The 21,111-nt window shown below is 49.4% G+C and overlaps 1 protein-coding gene across 1 annotated transcript in view; it reads right to left on the bottom strand.

The window, feature by feature from the left end:
• The window catches only part of OBSCN (obscurin, cytoskeletal calmodulin and titin-interacting RhoGEF), a gene marked incomplete at its 5' end in the record, with an annotated part of 172,327 nt that extends 151,493 nt beyond the window's left edge, over nucleotides 1-20,834 (bottom strand). The window contains 8 exon segments of the mRNA XM_080676888.1: nucleotides 11,336-11,611; nucleotides 14,930-15,205; nucleotides 15,692-15,958; nucleotides 16,306-16,572; nucleotides 17,068-17,376; nucleotides 18,183-18,443; nucleotides 18,532-18,801; nucleotides 19,850-20,834. Coding sequence (XP_080533014.1) covers nucleotides 11,336-11,611; nucleotides 14,930-15,205; nucleotides 15,692-15,958; nucleotides 16,306-16,572; nucleotides 17,068-17,376; nucleotides 18,183-18,443; nucleotides 18,532-18,801; nucleotides 19,850-20,834 — 2,911 coding nt within the window.
• Nucleotides 20,835-21,111: the final 277 nt, after the last annotated feature.

Raw genomic sequence — 21,111 nt, 5'->3', positions numbered from 1 at the left:
ATAAGACAGGGATGCCCACTCTCACCACTCCTGTTTGACATAGTACTGGAAGTATTAGCCATTGCAATTAGACAAAAAGAAGAAATGAAAGGCATCCAAATTGGAAAAGAAGAAGTAAAGCTGTCCTTATTTGCAGATGACATGATATGGTACATAAAAAAACCCGAAAGACTCCATCAAAAAACTAACAGACTTAATAAATGAATTCGGCAATGTAGCAGGATACAAAATTAATGCTAAGAAACCTATGGCATTTCTATATACCAATAGTGAACTTACAGAAAGAGAGACTAAAAAAGCAATCCCATTTACCATCGCAACTAAAAAATTAAGATACCTAGGAATAAACTTAACCAAGGAGGTAAAAGACCTATATGCGGAAAACTACAGGACACTGAAAAAAGAGAAAGAGGAAGATGTAAACAGATGGAAGAACATACCATGTTCATGGATTGGTAGAATCAACATCGTTAAAATGTCCATACTACTCAAAGCAATCTATAGATTCAATGCTCTCCCCATTAAAATACCAACGGCATATTTCACAGACCTAGAAAGAACTCTCCAAAAACTCATCTGGAATAAAAAAAGACCCCGAATAGCCACAGCAATCCTGAGAAAGAAGAATAAAGTAGGAGGGATCTCAATACCAGATTTAAAGCTGTATTACAAAGCCACTGTTCTCAAAACAGCCTGGTACTGGCACAAGAACAGACATATAGACCAATGGAATAGAATAGAAAATCCAGAAATCGACCCAAACCACTATACGCAATTAATATTTGACAAAGGAGGCATGAGCATACAATGGAGTCAAGACAGTCTCTTCAATAAATGGTGTTGGGAAAATTGGACAGATACATGCAAAAAAATGAAACTAGATCACCAACTTACACCATACACAAAAATAAACTCAAAATGGATACAGGACTTAAACATAAGACGGGAAACCATAAAAATACTAGAGGAATCCAGAGGCAGCAAAATCTCAGAAGTATGCCGAAAGAACTTCTTCACTGATACTGCCCCCTGGGGCAATGGAAGCCAAAGAGAAAATAAACAAATGGGACATCAAAATAAAAAGCTTTTGCACAGCAAAAGAAACCATCAACAAAGCAACAAGAAACCCCACTGTATGGGAGAACATATTTGCAAATGTTATCACTGATAAAGGTTTAATCTCCAACATCTACAGGCAGCTTATACAACTTAATAAAAGGAAGATAAATGATCCAATAAAAAAATGGGCAATGGACCTAAATAGAATCTTTTCGAAAGAAGACAGAAGGAAGGCCAAGAGACACATGAAAACATGCTCAAAGTCACTAATTATCCGAGAGATGCAAATCAAAACGACAATGCGATACCATCTCACACCTGTCAGAATGGCTATCATCAACAAATCAACAAACAACAAGTGTTGGTGAGGATGCGGAGAAAAAGGAACCCTCGTGCACTGCTGGTGGGAATGCAGACTGGTGCAGCCACTGTGGAGAACAGTATGGAGTTTCCTCAAAAAACTGAAAATGGAACTCCCATTTGACCCAGTAATCCCACTCCTAGGAATATATCCTAAGAAACTAGAAACACCAATCAGAAAGGATACATGCACCCCTATGTTCATAGCAGCACAATTTACAATAGCTAAGATTTGGAAACAGCCTAGGTGCCCGTCAGCAGATGACTGGATCAGAAAACTATGGTACATCTACACAATGGAATACTATGCTGCCATAAAAAAGAAGAAATTACTACCATTTGTAGGCACCTGGATGGAATTAGAGAAGATTATGCTAAGTGACATAAGCCAGTCAATGAAAGAAAAATACCACATGATCTCACTCATTTGTGGATAATAAAAAACATTATAAACTGATGAACAAAGAGATAGATACAGAGGCAGTAAAGCATCAAACAGACTGTTAAATTACAGCGGGAAGGTTAGGGAGAGGTGGGGGAAATAAGAGATCAACCGAAAGACTTATATGCATGCATATAAGAGTAACCAACGGATGCAAAACATTGGGGGGTGAGGGCATGTATGGGAGTGGGGTGGGGGGGCAATGGTAAGATATGTACACATATAATACCTTAATAAAATATATATATATATATATAAAATTGAAGGTGAAATAAAGAGCTTCTCAGACAAAAAAAGGCTAAAGTCATTTATCACTACCAAACCAGCACTGCAAAAATTGCTAAAGGTAGTAGTGTAAGAAAAAGAAATAGAAAGAGAGGGAGGCAGGCATAAAGAATAAAAATGAAAATAAGTAAGAACCTATCAATAATAACCTTAAAGGTAAATGGCTTAAATGTTCCAATCAAAAGACAAAGGGTAGCTGACTGGATAAGAAAACATGACCCATCATTATATTCTGTCTCCAAGAGACCCACCTCAGAACCAAAGACTCATACAGAATGAAAGTGGAGGAATGGGGAAAAAATGCGTCCATGCAAATAGAAATGAAAGAAAAAGCTGGGGTAGCAATACTCATAGATGAAGAAATAGATTTCAAAATGAAGGCCATAACAAAAGACAATGAAGGTCACTACATAATAGTGAAGGGATCGATACAACAAGAGGATATAATCCTGGCAAACATATATGCACCCAATATAGAAGCACCCAAGTGTGTGTGTGTGTGTGTGTGTGTGTGTGTGAGTGTGTGTGTGTATTACACACTTCTTGAGAACTTAAAGGGAGAGATCAACAGAAATACAATCATAGTAGGGGACTTTAAAACCCCACTGACATCACTGGATAGATCTTCTAGACAAAAAAATCAACAAGGAAACAGGGATCCCAAATGACACAGATCAGATGTAATTAATTGACACTTACAGAACATTTCACCCCAAAGCTGCAGAATATACATTCTTCTCAAGTGCACATGGGTCATTCTCAAAGATAGACCACATGTTAGAACACAAAGTAAGTCTCTACAAGTTCAAGAAGATTGGAATCATATCAAGCATCTTCTCAGATCACAATGGAATGAAATTAAAAATCAAATATAATAAAAACACTCCAAAATATTCAAACACATGGAAGGTAAATAGCATCTTATTGAACAATGAATGGGTTACCAATGACATCAAGGAAGAAATAAAAAACTTCCAGGAAACAAAAGAACACACAGAAACCCAAAATATGTGGGACACAGCAAAAGTGGTCCTGAGAGACAAGATTATAATACTACAAGCCTACCTTAAAAAACAAAACAAAACACATAAACACACACACACACACACACACACACACACACACACACACACACACACGAAAATTTTCTAATAAACTATCTAACCTTACAACTAAAAGAATTAGAAGGAGAACAAGAAGAAAAACCCAGTGTAAGTAGAAGGAAGGAAATAATAAAGGTTTAAGTGGAAACAAATGACATAGAGACTAAAAAGAAAAAAAACAATACAAAAGGTCAATGAAATCAAGTGCTGGTTCTTTGAAAAGATAAGATAGATGAATCACTAGTCAGACTCAAGAAACAAAGAGAGAGGACCCAAATAAATAAAATCAGAAAATAAAGTGGAGAAGTAACAACTAACACCACAGAAATACAAAGGATTGAACAACTATATGCCACCAAGGTGGAAAACCTTGATGACATGGACAAATTCCTAGAAAAATACAATCTTATAAATCTGAATCAGGAAGAATCAGAAAACCTCAATAGACCAATAACAACTGATGGAATAGAAACAGTCATCAAAAAACTCCCAGCAAACAAAAGCTTTATCCAGATGGCTTGACAGGGGAATTTCACCAAAGATTCAAAGATGAACTAACACCTATACTCCTCAAACTATTTCAAAAAACCCAAGAGGAAGGAACACTTGCAAGCTCTTTTAATGAAACCAGCATTATCCTAATACAACAATCATATAAAGATACTACAAATCAAGAGAATTACAGGCCAATACCCCTAATGAACATAGATGCTAAAATCCTCAACAAAATATTAGCAAATCAGATCCAGCAATATATTAAAAAAGATCACACATCATGAGGAAGTAGGATTTATTCCAGGAATGCAAGTCTGGTAAAACATTCACAAATCAATAAATGTGATACATCACATAAACAGTGAAAGACAAAAATCACATGATCATATCAACCAACATAGAAAAAGCATTCAACAAAATCCAACACCCTTTTTTTTGATAAAAACTCTCAGCAAAGTGGAGTAGAGGGATCATACCTCAACATAATAAAGGCCCTATATGACAAACCTACAGCCAACATCATATTCAATGGGCAAAAACTAAAAGCATTTCCCCTAAGAACAAAAACAAGTTAGGGATGCCCACTTTCAGCACTCTTATTCAATACAGTACTGGAAGTTCTAGCCACAATGAAAAAATATCCTCGGGTGAGGATTAACAAACAAAATACTCTCAACAAAGTGTGTGTAGGAGAAACTTACCTCAATTTGATAAAGGCCTTATATGATAAACCCACAGCTAACATCACACTCAATGGTGAAAACCTGAAAACTCTTCCTCTAAGATCAGAAACAAGACATGGATGCCCACTATCACCACTTTTATTCAACACCAGTGGCCTGGTGCACGAATTTGTGCACACTGAAAGGAAATTAATTAGAAGAAGTATTTAATATTACTATTCACCCTTACTCTATAATAGAAGTGTCAACCAAATTCACAATCAACAATGACAGATGGAAACACACACCTGTGATTGGCTCCAGCAAGAGATTTATATGTATCGCGCATGCGCGAGTCAACTTAGCTTTTTATAGATATACAGTAGAATAAACTTGCTTAATTAGACCTGCTTTCTGATTTAGCTAAACTTTTTCCAGCCCAGTGAAGCACCCCAACTTCTCTTTCAGGTAATTGTCAGCAACACAGCAGTAAATATCAACATGAAGCAGATTATTATTGTACATTACGCAGGGAGAACAAAGGGTAAAATATTTAACTGCAGCAGTGTTTGACTATATTCTGTGCAGTGAGATAACCTGACGTCATTTTCAAGGTCCACCATTTCTTTTTTTTTTAATTTAATAAATCTTTATTGTTCAGATTATTACAATTGTTTCTCCTTTTCCCCCCCATAGCTCCCCTCCACCCGATTCCCACCCCACCTTCTGCCCTTACCTCCCCCGCACTGTCCTCATCCATAGGTGTACAATTTTTGTCCAGTCTCTTACTGCACCCCCCATACCCTTTCCCCCTGAGAATTATCAGTCCACTCCCTTTCTATGCCCCTAATTCTATTATATTCACCAGTTTATTTTGTTCCTCAGATTTTTAATTCACTTGGTTTTTAGGTTCACTTGTTGATAGATATGTATTTGTTGTTCATAATTTTTATCTTTACTTTTTTCTTCTTCCTCTTCTTAATGAATACCTTTCAGCATTTCATATAATACTGGTTTGGTGGTGATGAACTCCTTTAGCTTTTTCTTATCTGTGAAGCTCTTTATCTGACCTTCCATTCTGAATGATAACTTTGCTAGGTAGAGTAATCTTGGTTGTAGGTTCTTGCTATTCATCACTTTGAATATTTCTTGCCACTCCCATCTGGCCTGCATAGTTTCTGTTGAGAAATCAGCTGACAGTCGTATGGGTGCTCCCTTGTAGGTAACTAACTGTTTTTGTCTTGCTGCTTTTAATATTCTCTCTTTGTCTTTTGCCCTTGGCATTTTAATTATGATGTGTCTTGGTGTGGTCCTCTTTGGATTCCTCTTGTTTGGGGTTCTGTGCACTTCCTGGACTTGTAAGTCTATTTCTTTCACCAGGTGGGGGAAGTTTTCAGTCATTCTTTCTTCAAATAGGTTTTCAGTATCTTGCTCTCTGTCTTCTTTTGGCACCCCCATAATTCTGATGTTGGTACGCTTGAAGTTGTCCCAGAGGCTTCTTACACTATCTTCAACTTTTTGGATTCTTTTTTCTTTTTGCTTTTCCGGTTGAGTGTTTTTTGCTTCTTTGTTTTTCAAATCTTTGACTTGATTCTTGCATTCCTCTAGTCTGCTGTTCGGTCTCTGTATAATATTTTTTATTTCAGTCAGTGTATGTTTAATTCCCAGTTGGTCCTTTTTCATATCCTCGAGGGTCTTGCTAAATTTATCAGCCTTTTCTAGGATATTCTTGAAAAGCCTTATAACTGTGGTTTTGAATTCTATATCCAGTCGTTTGTTTTCCTCTATTTCTTCCGTTTGTGATCTGTTTCTTTGCCTCCACATTTTCACTGCTTCCCTGAGTTGGTAGGGTAGCTCTGTGTGCTAGGTTTCTTATATGGCCCAGTGGATCGGCCTCCCCAGTTAACCTGAGGTGGACACTCTTGGTGCACCCCTTTGTGGACTGTGTGTACAGCCTTGTTGTAGTTAAGCCTTGATTGTTGTTGGTATCACTGGGAGGAATAGACCTCCAGGCCAGTTGGCCGTGAGGATCAGCTGTGTCTACGCTAGGAGAAGTTCAGTGCTGGAGACAGCCTTATAGGATTAGACTTGCAAAACTGCAAAAGCCTCTGTGCTCAGCTTGGATAGGGCAGAGTCTCAGGGTGGAGCAGACAGTCTTGGCTTCCCATCAGCTCTGCCCTTGCATGCGGGCCTCCAGACCTCTGCCTTCCACAACTCCCCTGAGTTTCCGCCTGACAGTCCAGATTCCCCCTGTAAGAGCATGGGTCCCCAGGGGCTCGCCCAGAACTAGGGTTCAGTGCAGTCGGAACTAGGGTTCAGTGCAGTCAGGAGCTTTCGATTCCCTTCCACTATGGAATGCCTGCGCAACCTCCGCATTCAGCTTTCTCTGCGAGCACTCGCACGCGCATGCATGCCTCCAGACCCACCACGGCTCCCCCGGGTCTCCGAGTCTCTGTGCGCCTTTCTCTCTACCTGACAGTCCAGACTCCCCCTGTATGAGCCTGGGTCCATGGGGTTTCACCCGGAACTGGGTTTCAGTGCAGTCGGAACTAGGGTTCAGTGCAGTTGGGGGCTTCCTTCCCCCTCCCGCCAGAGAAATTCAGTCAGGCACTCAGTCGCCCTTCCTCTCTGCGCGCGTCTCCGTACCTCAGCCCTCCTTTGCCGCTCCTCTGATTCTCCGTGAGCTTTCCTCTTTCCTTCTGGTTGTAGAATTTCCACTCAGCCAGCCTTCCTGTGGTTCTGGATGATGTCCATTCTGTCGTTTAGTTGTAGTTTTGAAATTGTTGTGCGAGGCAGCAGTTTAGGTGCTTACCTATGCCACCATTTTGGTTTCTCAAGGTCCACCATTTCTTACTTCTTTTCAGTTGTGTCAAGTTTCTAAGCTTTCTAAATCTCCATTTTCCAGCTAATGAAAAGAAATAGGATTCCACCAAGTCTCTTATCTACCTACTCTAGGACTTCTGTGAGTATCAAATGAGATGAGGCACAGGAAAATGCTTCACAGACATTTGGTTACAGAGTAAAGTGTTTCCACCTGGTTATAAAGCAAGTCATGTTCCTGGGCTGAAGAAACTCCACGGAGGCTAGTCGCTAGGGAGAGGAAGCCGGGCACTGCTATGTGACGTCATTACCCGGACTGTTGGACACTTAGCAAATTAGCCTTTTATATATACAGGTAGTACTGAAGTCCTAGCCACAGCAATCCAACAAGATAAAGAAATAAAAGCTCTAGCCAGTTTGGCTCAGTGGACAGAGCGTCAGCCTATGGACTAAATGGTCCCGGGTTTGATTCTGGTCAAGGACACATGCCTGGGTTGCAGTCTCGATCCCCTGTGGGGGTCATGCAGGAGGCTGCCGATCAATGGTTCTCTTTCATCGTTGGTGTTTCTGTCTCTCTTTCCCTCTCCCTTCCTCTCTGAAATCAATGAGAATATATTTTTTTAAAAAAGAAGAGAAATAAAAGACATCCAAATTGGAAAGGAAGAAGTAAAACTGTCACAATTTGCAGATGACATGGTACTATATATAGAAAACCTAAAGATTCCACAAAAAAGTTAATATATATATATATAAGCCTAAGCAACCGTTACGACCAAATGACCAGAACGACCAGTCGACTAGTTGCTATGATGCACATTGACCACCAGGGGCAGACACTCAATGCAGGAGCTGCTCCCTGGTGATCAGTGCGGTCCCACAGCCAACCTCCTGCAGCACCTCCCCCCAGCCAGCCAACCTCACGCGGTCCTTCCCTGTAGTTGACCCAGTCCTGATGGGCCGCAATCGCTGGCCAGGCTGAGGGACCCCACCTATGCACAAATTTGTGCACTGGGCCTCTAGTAAAATTAATAAAATAATTCAATAAAGTAGCAGGATATAAAGTTCATATACAGATATCCATTACATTCATATACAAACAGACGAAAAAATTAAGCAACCAATCCCATTTACAACTGCATCAAAAAATAAATAAATAAAATACCTAGGAATAAATACCAAAGTGGTGAAAGACCTGTACTCTGAAAACTATAAGACATTGAAGAAAGAAATTGAAGACATGCTCATGGATAGGAAGGATTAATCCTATATAATAAAAGGCTAATATGCAAATCAAACAAACTGGGGAACGACTGGTCACTATGACACACACTGACCACCAGGGGCATACACTGCAGGAACTGTCCCCTGGTGGTCAGTGTGCTCCCGCAGGGGGAGTGCTGCTCAGCCAGAAGCCAGGCTCACAGAAGGCAGGGAACCTCTCCTGCCTCCATGGCAGTGCTAACGATGTCCGACTGATGGCTTAGGCCCAAGCCATCAGTCGGACATCCCCAGAGGGCTCCTGGACTGTGAGAGGGCGCAGGCTGGGCTGAGGGACGCCTCCCTCCCAAGTGCACGAATTTTGTGCACAGGCCCTCTAGTATTGTTAAAATAACCATGCAGATTCAATGCAATTCCTATCAAAATACCAATGACATTCTTCTCAGAACTAGAATAATCCTAAAATTTATATGGAATCACAAAAGACTATGAATAGCTAACCATGAATGAGAAAGAAGAACAAAGTTGGAGGTATCACACTTCTTGATTTCAAACTATACTACAAAGCTATCTACACTAATAAAAAAGTAAGATGCAAACTGACCGTACCTTCGTGACAACCACCAGCCAATCAGGAGCGAGTATGCAAATTAACCCAACAAAGATGGTGGGTTAATTTGCATACGCAGGCACAGAGTGGCCGGGGGTGGGGTGGGAAGCAGGCGTTCTGCACTGCCCCAGCAGCTCCAGGCCTCTGGGCTTTGTGAGAAGGCGGAAAAGCGGCTCCAGGCTGGAGCGAAGGCAGTGCCGGCAGCCAGGGGAAGGAAGGCCCATTCTTGCACAAATCTTCATGCATTGGGCCTCTAGTAATAATCTTAACAGTGAGATGGTATTGGCACAAAAACAGACACACAGATCAATGAAACAGAAGAGAGAGACTACAAAAAACCTTTACTTACATGGTCAGGACACATACAAACATCAACCAGTGAATGCATAAATAAGTGGAACAACAAATCTCTCTCCCTTTCTCTCTCTCTCTCTCATCAATAAATAAATAAATAATTTTAAAGACCTCAATTTAAAGAAAACTCTATGCAAAGACCACCAGTTTGGGGTGAAGCCCTGGAGGCCTGTGGGCCTCCAGCCCCTCGCTATGTAGCCCAAGGAAGCCTCTGGCCCAGGTGTAAGAGCATCACCTCTCTGTGCATAAATTTGACAAAGCCGTGTGGGCCTGTGAACACACAGGTCTCTGGGTCCCACTTCAGAGTAGTGTGTTCCAAAGAAAAACCATGGTTTAAGAAGCTTGGCTTTAACAACCCAACACACTTCCTTGCTCATCTTCCTGCCCAATCCTCAGACACAGCCAGCTGCTGCCATCCAGAACTTTCAGGACACCCGTACACATGCACAACTCCTATTGTACTGCCTGTCCGACACACTTGGGTTCATCCTCCAGGACCAACATGAGGGCCTGATGCCTGGATCTCTGGCCCACCAAGCAAGCTCAGACCCCTTCCCTTGTCTACCTCATACCCAGAACCCAGTCCAGTGGTCAGAACTCACAATGCCTTGGAGGGAAGTGGCAGGAAGTGGCCCATGCCATTGCAGAGCAGCAGGAATGGACTTAGGGGGCAGTCCTTCAGCACTGCCCTAGAAGCTCTATTACCACCCCACTTCACAAAGGAGAACACTGAGACACAGAGGATTATTGTAGGAGGCCCCGGGAAGGCTAGAACAAATGACCACACACCGGGACTAAAAACAACAGGGATCTATCCTCTGCAGGTCTGGAGGCCAGAAGCCCAAGATCAAGATGTTACAGGGCCATGCTCCATCTGCAGGCTCCAGAGAGGGTCCTTCCTTCCCCTTCCAGCTGCTGGTGCCTCAAGCATCCCTGAGCTTGTGGCCACATCACCCCATCTCTGCCTCTGTTGTCACATGGCCATCTCCCTGTGAGTCTCTCAAATCTCGCTTCCTTTTTCTATAAGGACCTCTGTCACTGGATTCAGGGCCCACCTCATCCAGATCATCTTGTCTAGAGATCATCCAGTGAGGACATCTGCAGAGACCTATTTCCACAAAAGGCCACAATCTGAAGTCCCAGATGGGTGTAAATTTCAGGGGGACAGGACATTAACAACTTGCCCAAGGTCGCCCAGCTACTAAGAGGCACGACTGACCTCTGACCCTGTCCATACTCTGATCCCTCCACAGCCAGCCTTGAAGGGTGTGACCACCCTGATGTGGGCATGGGCCGACCTGCCACACAGCCCCCTCAACAGACCCACCTCCTCCAGTCTCGATGTCCCACTAACAAGACAGGAAGGTCAGGGGCTCACCTCCCAGGCTACCTGGAGCAGGGCATGGCTGTGGGACCCACACCTAGCAAGAGGCTTAAGGGAAAACCTCTTCCGGTTCCCAGAAAGGAGAGCACCTGCCTTCCAAACAGAAGAGGCGACAGGGGACACCCAGTGCTAGATAGAAATGCCCCAAACCCCCTGCCCAGGGTATTCACACAGTCTCAGAAATAGAAGTGAGCCCAGCCAACATCACAGAAGAGAGACAACTGTCACCCCCACCAGCCCCACCCCCAGGAGCCATCCTAATTGGGGTATCAGATGCGTGAATGAGGTCAGGCTGGCTCCTTCTGTCCCCACCAAAACCACATAAGCAGAGAGGAGCAACCCCCACGGAGACCTGACCCACAGAATCGGGAAGTAACCATTGTTGTTCCAGGCCTCTAGGTTTGAGGGATATTTGTTACTCAACACCAAATAACTAGCTGGACAGGCCCTGAGGGGGCTGCAGAGTGCTGCCCCTGCACACACACTGAAACAGGTCTCCAGGCCTGCTCCCAGGGTGCTCAAACCTCTGCTTCATCAACTGACCTGTGACATCCAGATGGAAGCTGACCCTCTGGCCCCCGGCCTCGCAGCTGTACTCCCCGCTGTCCCCCTTCGCCGCCTGCTGCAGCACCAGCCTCCGGGTGCAGCCCGTGGCCTCCACGCGCACTTTTGAGCTCCCACTCAGCTTCTTGCCATCCTTGTACCACGTCACCTGCGTCTGGGCCTGGGCCACCTCGCAGCTCAGCGTGGCACTGGCCCCGGCAATGGCCTTCACCTCGCTGTGTGCCGACTGCTCCTTGGCAAACACCACCGTGGGCTCTGGAGACAGGGAGGGACACACAGGGTCAAAAATATTTTCTAAATCAGGAGAACGGCACTCGGGACGCAAGGACTGAGCGGGGAGGTGGCAGGACCAGAAAATACTCAAGGCTCTGTGTGACCTGCAGAAGCCCCAGCACCTTCTCAGCACAAGTAGCTCATTCATCTGCACACTGACCACTGCCCAAGGGACAGTCTCTGCTGGGGACACCATGAAGGACTTCTCTTGACCACACACCCTCTAGCAGAGGGACTTCAAACCATGAGGGGTGCACACACCCTCCCCAGGTGACCAAGTCTTTCCTGAATGTGCAGTGAGCATTCCCACCCAGCCAGGGACAGTTCCTGGGCTCCACCTCCCACCCGCCTTCCGTGTGTCACCTGCTGGCCTCATAGGGGACTGAGCTGTGCCTCCTGAGCCTGTCTCTTCCATGGTTTGGATGACTCACAAAGTGGTGGACCTTGACTATATTTTCGGTCTTTACTGTTTGCTCTTCTGTGGTGTGTCTGTTATTGGGATTTGGGGCACCATAATATTTTTTCCCCTCCCACCAAGTTTAACAATGTATCTTTTGCATAAATCATATTATATGAATTTCACTTCAGTTTTTCACACTTTTATACATTTTACAAAAAGTGGTGACTGTGAGCCCCCTTGCCTGTTCCCTGCTCTCACAGGCAAAGGTTTCAAGTGTCACTTAGTGTGATTAGCTGGTTTTCCTTCAGTATCATTTATCAGAAGAAGGACGAACCATTTTCTTTATAATTGGTTAAGAATCTATGGCATGAATAGGTATTGATAAACATTTCTTCTAGATTTCTGACATTAAATGTTATCAAAACTCAGCTCTACACTGATGAGGCGATCGCTTCGTATTTTAGTTTCAAGCTGCTCATGTCCTGAGTGATGTTGATTTGCTGACCTTTGTGGTGCTCACACAGCTGGGCCGTGACTTTCTTTATACTGCATCGTCCTCTTAATACATGGCCCATTCATTTTGATAGTACTTAGCTTCAGATGTTGGCCTTGGTCTCCATAATGGATTGGCCCATTATTTGAACTCTCCCTATCAGATGTTGGTGATAGATGTCATGCTGGTGCCACGTATTAAACCAGGAACTCTATGTCCTTCTCTAGCTCTAGAAGGATCTCCATGAGCATGCAATAATTTCCTTACAGAATATTTCATATAATTTTCCAGTGGAGCCATCTTGACCTATAAGAACTTTTTTTTTTATTGTGGTTCCATTTATTGAAAAGGATTATTTGAACTTCTCTTTATTGTGGTTCCATTTATTGAAAAGGATTCTAGGATTATTTGAGCTCTCAAAATCTTATGTCACTTTTCATATAGTTTTCTAATAATTTGGTCAATTTCTGAAACATTTTCATGTTTACTCCTACAAAATCATTTGTCATATTATCCTAAAGTAACAATTAAAAATGTTTGGTGGATTTTATTTTTGTATCTATACACACCCACAAGGTATTGTACACAGATATAACACCAAACTGTTACGTTGAGGCACCTGGAAGTAGATTTGAGATTAAAACTCTCCTAACAAAATGAAAACACAGTTAGTTCACAGACATCTCTGTGAACAAACCAGACAGGGACAAATACACATGAGTCGTTAGGAAATACTATGACATAAATACTGACTCAACAGTCAAGGGCTATCGCTATAGTTCCTTGTCTTCAACAAGGCGTGCAATGTGGGAGAAGCTCCTCATTTTATTCCTCTCCATGTCTAAATCTATACATCAGACTCCCAGGGGATTCTGACATAGGATACAAAAGAAACCAAGATATACTTTAGGAAGAGAATTCCAGACCTGACAGGTACAGGTCCCCGGCACACAACTGCCAATCCTCTGGTTTCTGTTTACTTTTTGCACAGACCTTGCAAGAAATCATGGTTCTAGATTTTGCGACAAGTGAGGATCCAGTAACTTCTACATCCACATTCAAGGAGTGTCCTAAAAAACTACAATTGGCTAACACACTGTTCAGTCTTGAGATGGATGCAAGTAAGATTGGGTGGCAGGAACTTTCCCATATTCTGTTGTAATGAAATTCCAATGTGTCTCTGCCCGTGTTGCTGGGTGCGGGCATCGGGGAGCTACCAGGACGTGGGGAGTAGGAAATTCACATGACATAGGTAAGAGACATCTGGTCTACCTCAGACTCCACCTGAAAGGCAGACCCCAAGTCCCGGCTGGTGAGGAGCACCCAGAAGGCTCTGGCTGGTGCTGGGAACCATGACTGAACTAAACCTGAGCACCACTCCGCTTGTACAGGAAGACCTCTCCCTTCTGCTCACACTCTGCCCACCCAGCCCGGTCTAACCCCACCACTGGGATGCTATGGGAGATGGAGGATAGAAGGCTAAGGAGGTGAGGTCCAGTGGAAAGATCACCAGGGTGTGTCCAGCTGTAGTCATTACCTACACACAAAGCTAAGTTAGTGCCACCAAAGAACTGACCTGGGACATCTAGGTAGAAGGTGATCCTCTGGCCCCCGGCCTCGCAGCTGTACTCCCCGCTGTCCCCCTTCGCTGCCTGCTGCAGCACCAGCCGCCGAGTGCAGCCCTTGGCCTCCACGCGCACTTTTGAGCTCCCACTCAGCTTCTTGCCATCCTTGTACCACGTCACCTGCGTCTGGGCCTGGGCCACCTCACAGCTCAGCGTGGTGCTGGCCCCCATCATGGCCTTCACCTCTCTGTGTGCTGACTGCTCTTTGGCAAACACCACTGGGGGCTCTGGGGACAGGGAGGGATGAACAGTCAGAGGCCCCACAGTGGTGAGTCCTGAAGCCACAACGAGGCTCAGGCACAGCAACCACGGGTCCCCTGAGATCCTTTGTGGTCAGGTACTGCAGCACACCCTTCCAGCACAGGGGGCCTGACTGCTGCCGCAGTACAGAGGGCGGCTTGGGGGCTGGCAGAGCCTCTCCTGGGGGCAAGGTGGTGCAGCAGGACTCAGAGAACCCATCAAGAGGCCCTAGTGGCTTCTAGAAGGAGCCAGGACCTCATAGTCACTGAGGTCCAAATCTATTCTGCTGAGGATGCTGCCAGCACCTTTTGGATCCACTCAGCCTCCTTTGATCTTTAAAAGGAAAACAAGGACTTCACAGTTCCTTCTTATTTCGCATTGTTCATCCACCTCGGTGTTCGTTTTGTGGGTAATTTCTTTTCCCAAATTGAAGCAGCTGTCTCACCCCAAGCATTCACATGAGCAATGAAGAGCCTGGCATCTCTACCTTGCAAGTCCCAGACCTTCTCCCCACCCACCAAGCCCTAGAGTTGCCGACTTACCACAGACACGCAGCTGGAAATCCACTGAGTGCTCGCCCACGCGGCATGAATAGGTGCCCTCGTCTTGCCTGGTGACTGAGTTGGCCACCAGTCGATGCCGTGTGCCCACATCCTCCTGCGAGAAGTGGGAGCAGGAGTGGCCGAGCTCCAAGCCATCCTTGAACCAGCGCACGGGCACATGGGCCTCTGCAGTCTCGCACTCAAAGTGGGCCGGACCCCCGGCCACTGTGTCCACGCAGCCACCCGCCGAGTCCTTGTGCAGAAAGGGTGTGAGTCCTGCGAGGGCAGCTATGGGGAGGGGGGCAGGCCTATGAGCACATCCACACACTAGCAAATGCAGGGTCTCAGGTCTTTGGGACCAGGTGGAACCCTGGCTCAGCCCAGCCCAGGGTCCCCTTCATACAGGGCCTGCTGCCGACTTTCAGCCACCCAGTGCCACGGACTGTTAGGACTTCCCCACAGGGTCCCTCCCTCTACTGAACAAAGCCCTGGCCCCCACTCTCTCCATGGGGTAGAGTGAGCGCCCTCCCATGCCCCCACTGTCCCCATGGAGTCACCTGAGCCTTCCCCTTCCCCACCCAAAATGGAGGTAACCTGAGCCACAGTCACGTGAAAATGCCCCCTAACTTACCCCACCACAGAGAATAACAGCTAATTGCCCTGAACCCCTAGAGGCTGCCCAGAGTTGGGGTACAGAATGCTGTAGCTGTAGCAGTGGCCAGAAGGACGTGAACACATGTGGACACATGTGGACACACTCACCTTGAACTGACAGGTGGTAGGCAATGCGGCCCCCACGGCTGACACACTCATACAGGCCAGCGTCATCCTGCGCCACATCCCGCACCAGCAGTGCCCGCTGTCCTGCTGAAGCCTGCACCTTGTACTTGGGGCCTGGGGGCAGTGCTTGGCCGTCCTTGAGCCACGTTACAGCCGTGGCCTGGTCTGACAGCTCCGCCAGGAGCTGTGCCTCCTCATGTAGCCGGGCCAGCACCTCCCGAACTTCCGTTGGATGCTTGATGGTCAGCCCTGGGGGTCCCCACAGGTGGAGAGAGAGCATGTGGAGGTGACAGAGAATGGAGGAGGAGGAGGGAAAGGAGAGCAGACGGATGGAGACATGAGCCTCTGTGTCATCAGGAGCCCAGCCCCTCGTCTGCTCATACCCTGTGGCTGGGGACACCCCCCAGGCGGGGCAAGCTGCTTCACATACCCTCCCCCCCAAATCTGGTCCTGCTTGCCCAGGCCACATACCCAGCAGCCCACCAGCACGCCCCAGGAGCCCTGGGCCTAGGGTCTCAGGTCCCACTCCTGCCCCCACCCTTAGAGGAAATAGAACTTGGAGAGGCCCCAGGGGTCATGGGCTGGGGTCCACCTACCTCGGACCTCCATGCGGATACTGTTCTCGATGCCATTGGCCACGAACTTGAGCTCAGCACCATGCAGGCTGGCGGGTACTGAGCGGATGGTGAGGACGTGCCGCGTGCCCTCACAGCGGATCACATACGTGTTGCTGGCCTTCAGGGCCTGCCCATCCAGGAACCATTCACCCACAGAGACCGAAGTGAGGTCCACAGAGAAGGTCACCTCACTGCCCTCCACCGCCTCCACTGCCTTCAGAGGTGTCTTCACAGCCAGCTGGGGTGCTGCAGGGTAGGGGCTTCAGGAAGGAGCAGGGCACCTGGCCTCCCCTCTTCTTCCCCCCCAGAGCCTGGGACCATGTGCCCCCTCCTCCAGGAAGCCCGTGAGGCAGGCCCACGGCAACCATGAGAGATCGCAGGGTTCAGGACTGAGTAGGGACAAGTTAGAGCCACCCAAGATCCCCTCTGGATTCTACACACCAGAGGTGGGGGGTGCAGCTGTGCAGCCTGGTCCCCTGGGCTAGTGGACACAGATAGGTTCCTAGGGGCCTCAAGTCCTGTCTCAGAGTCCCTTCCCCTTCCCACAGAGGAGGCTCCAGCATCAGGACCCTGGTAACCTCCCCCCCGCCCCGCCCCGCCCGCTGCCATGAATAAAGAGGCTCCATGAATCACTGTGGCCTCACCAAGGCTGGGCTATGCTCTAGGTCTGGGTGATTCAGCAGCAGGTGCCCTGCAGGCCATTATCTGGAAGCCAATGGGAACAGAACCTTCCATACTTACCCAGGTGGACAGTCCCCGGGAACTCAAGGTAGGAGCTCTGGCCAAAGCCGTTTACAGCTGACACCCGGAACTGGAAGTCCCCCTCCTCAGCCACACAGTCCACAGTCAGCTCAGGTTTCACTACCCACTCGGCCTCATGGCACCGGCTCCAGGTGTAGGTGCCCAATCGCTTCTTCTCCACCACGTAGCCATCGATGGTGACAGGGCGGTCCCCATGCGGTGGTGGGGACCAGCTGAGAGTCACGGAACTCTCTGTCTTGGCCTTCACCACAGGGGTCTCAGGGGTGTGTGGTGGTGGCTTCCTGGGGGCTGGGCAGAGCACATGTCCTTGTCACCAACTGGGAGCCCCTCCCTGACCCCAGGTCCAGGATCACCCTGTGGGAGGGGGGCACAGAATCTCCAGCCCTCCTAGGGGGCACTGCTCTGATGGTCTGAAATGGCCACAGTCGAGGTGGAAGGCCAACCTGAGGGGAAGCTGTAGGCCCATGATCGCTGGTCCCAACCTGTGGCCATTTCTCTAGTTGTAGCAGAAAGGGCACCCTGGCTTCAGAGCCACATTGGGCTTAGGGCCACCATAAGCTGGCCATGTGGTTTGGGGACAGACACCTTCCAGTTCAGTGCACTGGGGTCTTGGCTACACAGTGGCTAAAGCAGGGCACAGTGACCCTCCTGAGGTTCTGGAGCCCTGTGGAGGGGCACCCCTTGCCCCCAGCCAAGAGTTAGCCCTGTGGGGGAGGGCTGGAGTGGGAGGGAACCACCGCCCAATCTACAATGTAGATACCAAAGGCCACAGAGAGAAGACATGTTCACGCTAGACAGCCACACACACACACACACGCAACCACACATTGTGCTTCTAGAACAATCTGCACCTCTAATTTGGTTGGTAGGATGAGGGGCTACCAAGTCTCCCATTTTGTCAACGCCTAGGGAGCCCAGAGTGGGGGATGGCTACAAACAGCTGTGGGTCTGAGGGTACCAGAGCTACAGCCTGAACACAATGTACCCCACACCCTTCCTGCAGCTACTGAGCACATGTGGGCCAGCGCTGGGTCCAGAACATGGATGGTGACAAGGGGCACCTCTTCCATTGCAGAGGCACTCCAGGCCCTTACCTGACACCAAGAACTGGGTGGACGTCCGGCAGTCTCCAGCCACAAAGGCCACCTCACCCACATCCTCCAGGCTGCACTGGGAGATGGTCAGCGTGTGGCATGTGCCTTCAGTGGTGATGGCTACTCGGCCCCCAGCCACCACCTCCTCATGATTCCGAAGCCAGTGGATCGGGCCCTCTGGCCTGGCCAGCTCTACGCAGAACATGGCAGTGTCCCCCACTCGCACCACTGTCTTTCTCGGGAGCTTTCGGATGAGGTTGCCTAGGATGGCCAGAGCCACAGGTTAGTCAAACCGGACAGCCTGCCCCCCCTCCAGTCTCGTGGACCCCCTGTCGTGTTGCCCACCCACCTTGTACTGCAAGCTCGGCCACCGTGCGGCTGCCCTCGGCCATCTCGCAGATGTACACCGCGTCATCGTCAGTGGAAGCATTGTGGATGGTGAGCCGGCGCTCTGTGCCTGCCTCCTCGATGGCGTACTTGGCACTGGCCCACAGCCGTGTCTCTTCCTTGTACCACAAAGCCTCCGTGGTCGGCAGCGGCACCTCGCACTGAAACGTGGCCGACCCCTTCTCCTGCACCTCCAGGTCCTGCAGCCTCGTCTTGAAGGGCACTGTGGGCTCTGAGGGGAGAAGGATGATGAGCAGGGCAGGGTGGCTGGGCAGGGAAAGAAAGGGGGTACTTGGCTGGGGGCACCTGAAGTGTGGTGAGTGGCACAGGGCAGGGCAAACTAAGGGCAAGTAGGTGCTGAGGTGGGGGCAGGAAGGTCGGACAGGGGTTGGAGGGGTTGCAGGGCAGGGGTGAGTGGGAGAGCTGAAGAGGGAAGGCAAGAGGGGCAGGGAGGGGAGACAGAAATTAAAGAAAAGAGCCCCTCCCCCCAAATAGAAGCAGTCTGGAAGGAGAAAGAAGAATAAAGGCAGGTGAAACTACAGCCTTCAGCACCTGGAACAGGTCCTCCAGAGCCCTAGGCAAGACAGCAGGACCAAGACCCGCTGGCGGAGGCCCGCCGTGGTGCCACACGCATCTTCCCCCTGTCGCTTCCTCAGGGACCCCTGAGGTGGAGGAGCATTTACTCCAGAGAAAGAGGAAACTGGGGCCTGCACGGGAAGATCCATGCACCCTGTTCAGAATCCTGCCACGGTTGAGATGTGTAATAGGGTGGAGGTGGGACTCCCAGCACTCCAGAAGCTGGTGTTAGGAGGGAAGAATAAAGGGGCCTCCCAACAAAACCTGACAGTGTTGCCCACACCTGCCCAGGCCTGGACGAGAGCCTGCAAACTGCCCCCAGAGCCACCTCAGGCTGCACGCAGCCACTGGGCCCAAGCACTCCAAAGCACAAGGGTTTGTCCCCACCCCTGCCCTCCTTCCCTCTGTCAGGGAGACACACCCCTGAGCATCCAGGGGAGAGTTTGCACAGGGCAGGCTCAGCTACCAGGCATTCCGAGGGGCTCCCACGGGGAGGGGTGCTGGTAACAAAGCGCTTTCTTCTTTACTCTTGTGACTCACAAAGACAGGGGACAGGCTGAGGGGACAGGCATTTTGCGGGCTGGTTAAAGATAGAGCTGCCAGGACTTCCAACTCCGAATCCACTACTGGACAGACAGGGAGGAACCTAGCTTGCGTTCCCGGCAGTGACTTTGGCAGGTGTGCGGGACAGGCACCCAGCTCACCTCGCACAACGACCAGCACAGAGCTGTAGGTCTGGCCCACGAGGTTGGACGCTGTACACGTGTAGAGGCCATGGTCTGACTGCTTGCAGAAGAGGATCTTGAGCACAAAGTTTTCCTGTGCATCCTCGTACACCAGGTGTCGCCGGCCCTCGGCCACCAGCTGCCCATCCTTCTTCCACACTGTCTCAGGCTTGGGCTCGCCGGTCACATAGCAGCTGAGGCGCGCGTGCTTGCCCTCGGTCACTGTGCAGGTGCGAGTGCCAGCGCCAGGCGGCGAGGCAGGGGCCCCCTCGGCCCGCATGGCCTCGCGCCGCCGCTGCAGGTGCGCCAGGAGGGCGGCGGTGGAGGCGCCGGGCGGGCCTGCTGCGTCGGGGTCCACGTCCACCGTCAACGCGGCGGCGGCGCTGGCGGTGCCCAGCGGGTTCTCGGCGCGCACCGTGTAGGTGCCGCCGTCGCGCGGCCGCGCGGCCTGGATGCGCAGCGCGCTCGCCTCGCCACTGGCCTCTACGCTCACTCGAGGAGCGTCCGGCGAGCCCAGGCGCCTCCCGTCCTTGTTCCAGCTCACGGCCATGGGCGGCGAGCCGCGCACGCGGCAGCGGAAGGTGGCCTCGGCGCCCTCGCGCACGCGGATGGACGTGGGCCGCAGCAGGAAATGGGGCGCCTGCTCCGCGCACGCGGCCTCGGCGTTCACCTGCAGGCCCACGGCGGCGAAGGCCTCGCCGATGGTGTTTCGCGCGCGGCACACGTACTGCCCGCTGTCGCCCAGCGCCAGGTCCAGGATAGTGAGGCGGTACTGGTCGTCGTCCTGGGCCAGGCGGAAGCGAGCGCCAGCCTCCACCGGCTGCTGGTCCTTCTCCCAGCTCACCTGCGGCGTAGGGTTGCCCACGATCTGGCAGCTCAGTGTGGCGTCCTTACCCACCGACACCACAAAGGCCTTAGGCCGGGTCAGGAATCGGGGCGCGCCGCTGAATGAGGAATGATCCATGGTGGGAGGAAGGGGTGGGAGGACCTGTGAGGTGGGTGTGAAAAGTCATAATGAAGACAAGCCCCCGGCACACTCAGAGCCCGCCACCTTGTCCCACCGGGCCACCTCACCCATCAGTGCCACTCGGAGAAGCCAGGAACCCAGCTAGACATCTGCACATGCCCCTCCCCCACCCAGGTCCCGTGCCCCACCCCTGCCCCAGGCAATATCACCTGAAGGCACGGTGGTTCAGTGGTTCTGAAGTGCAGATTTGCCCCTTTCTGAGCATTTGGGGTCT

Source organism: Plecotus auritus, assembly GCF_963455305.1.
Source record: "Plecotus auritus genome assembly, chromosome: 6".
Lineage (NCBI taxonomy): Eukaryota > Metazoa > Chordata > Mammalia > Chiroptera > Vespertilionidae > Plecotus > Plecotus auritus.
Note: the sequence above shows the minus strand (reverse complement) of the source record. Positions and strands in the feature narration are given on the sequence as shown.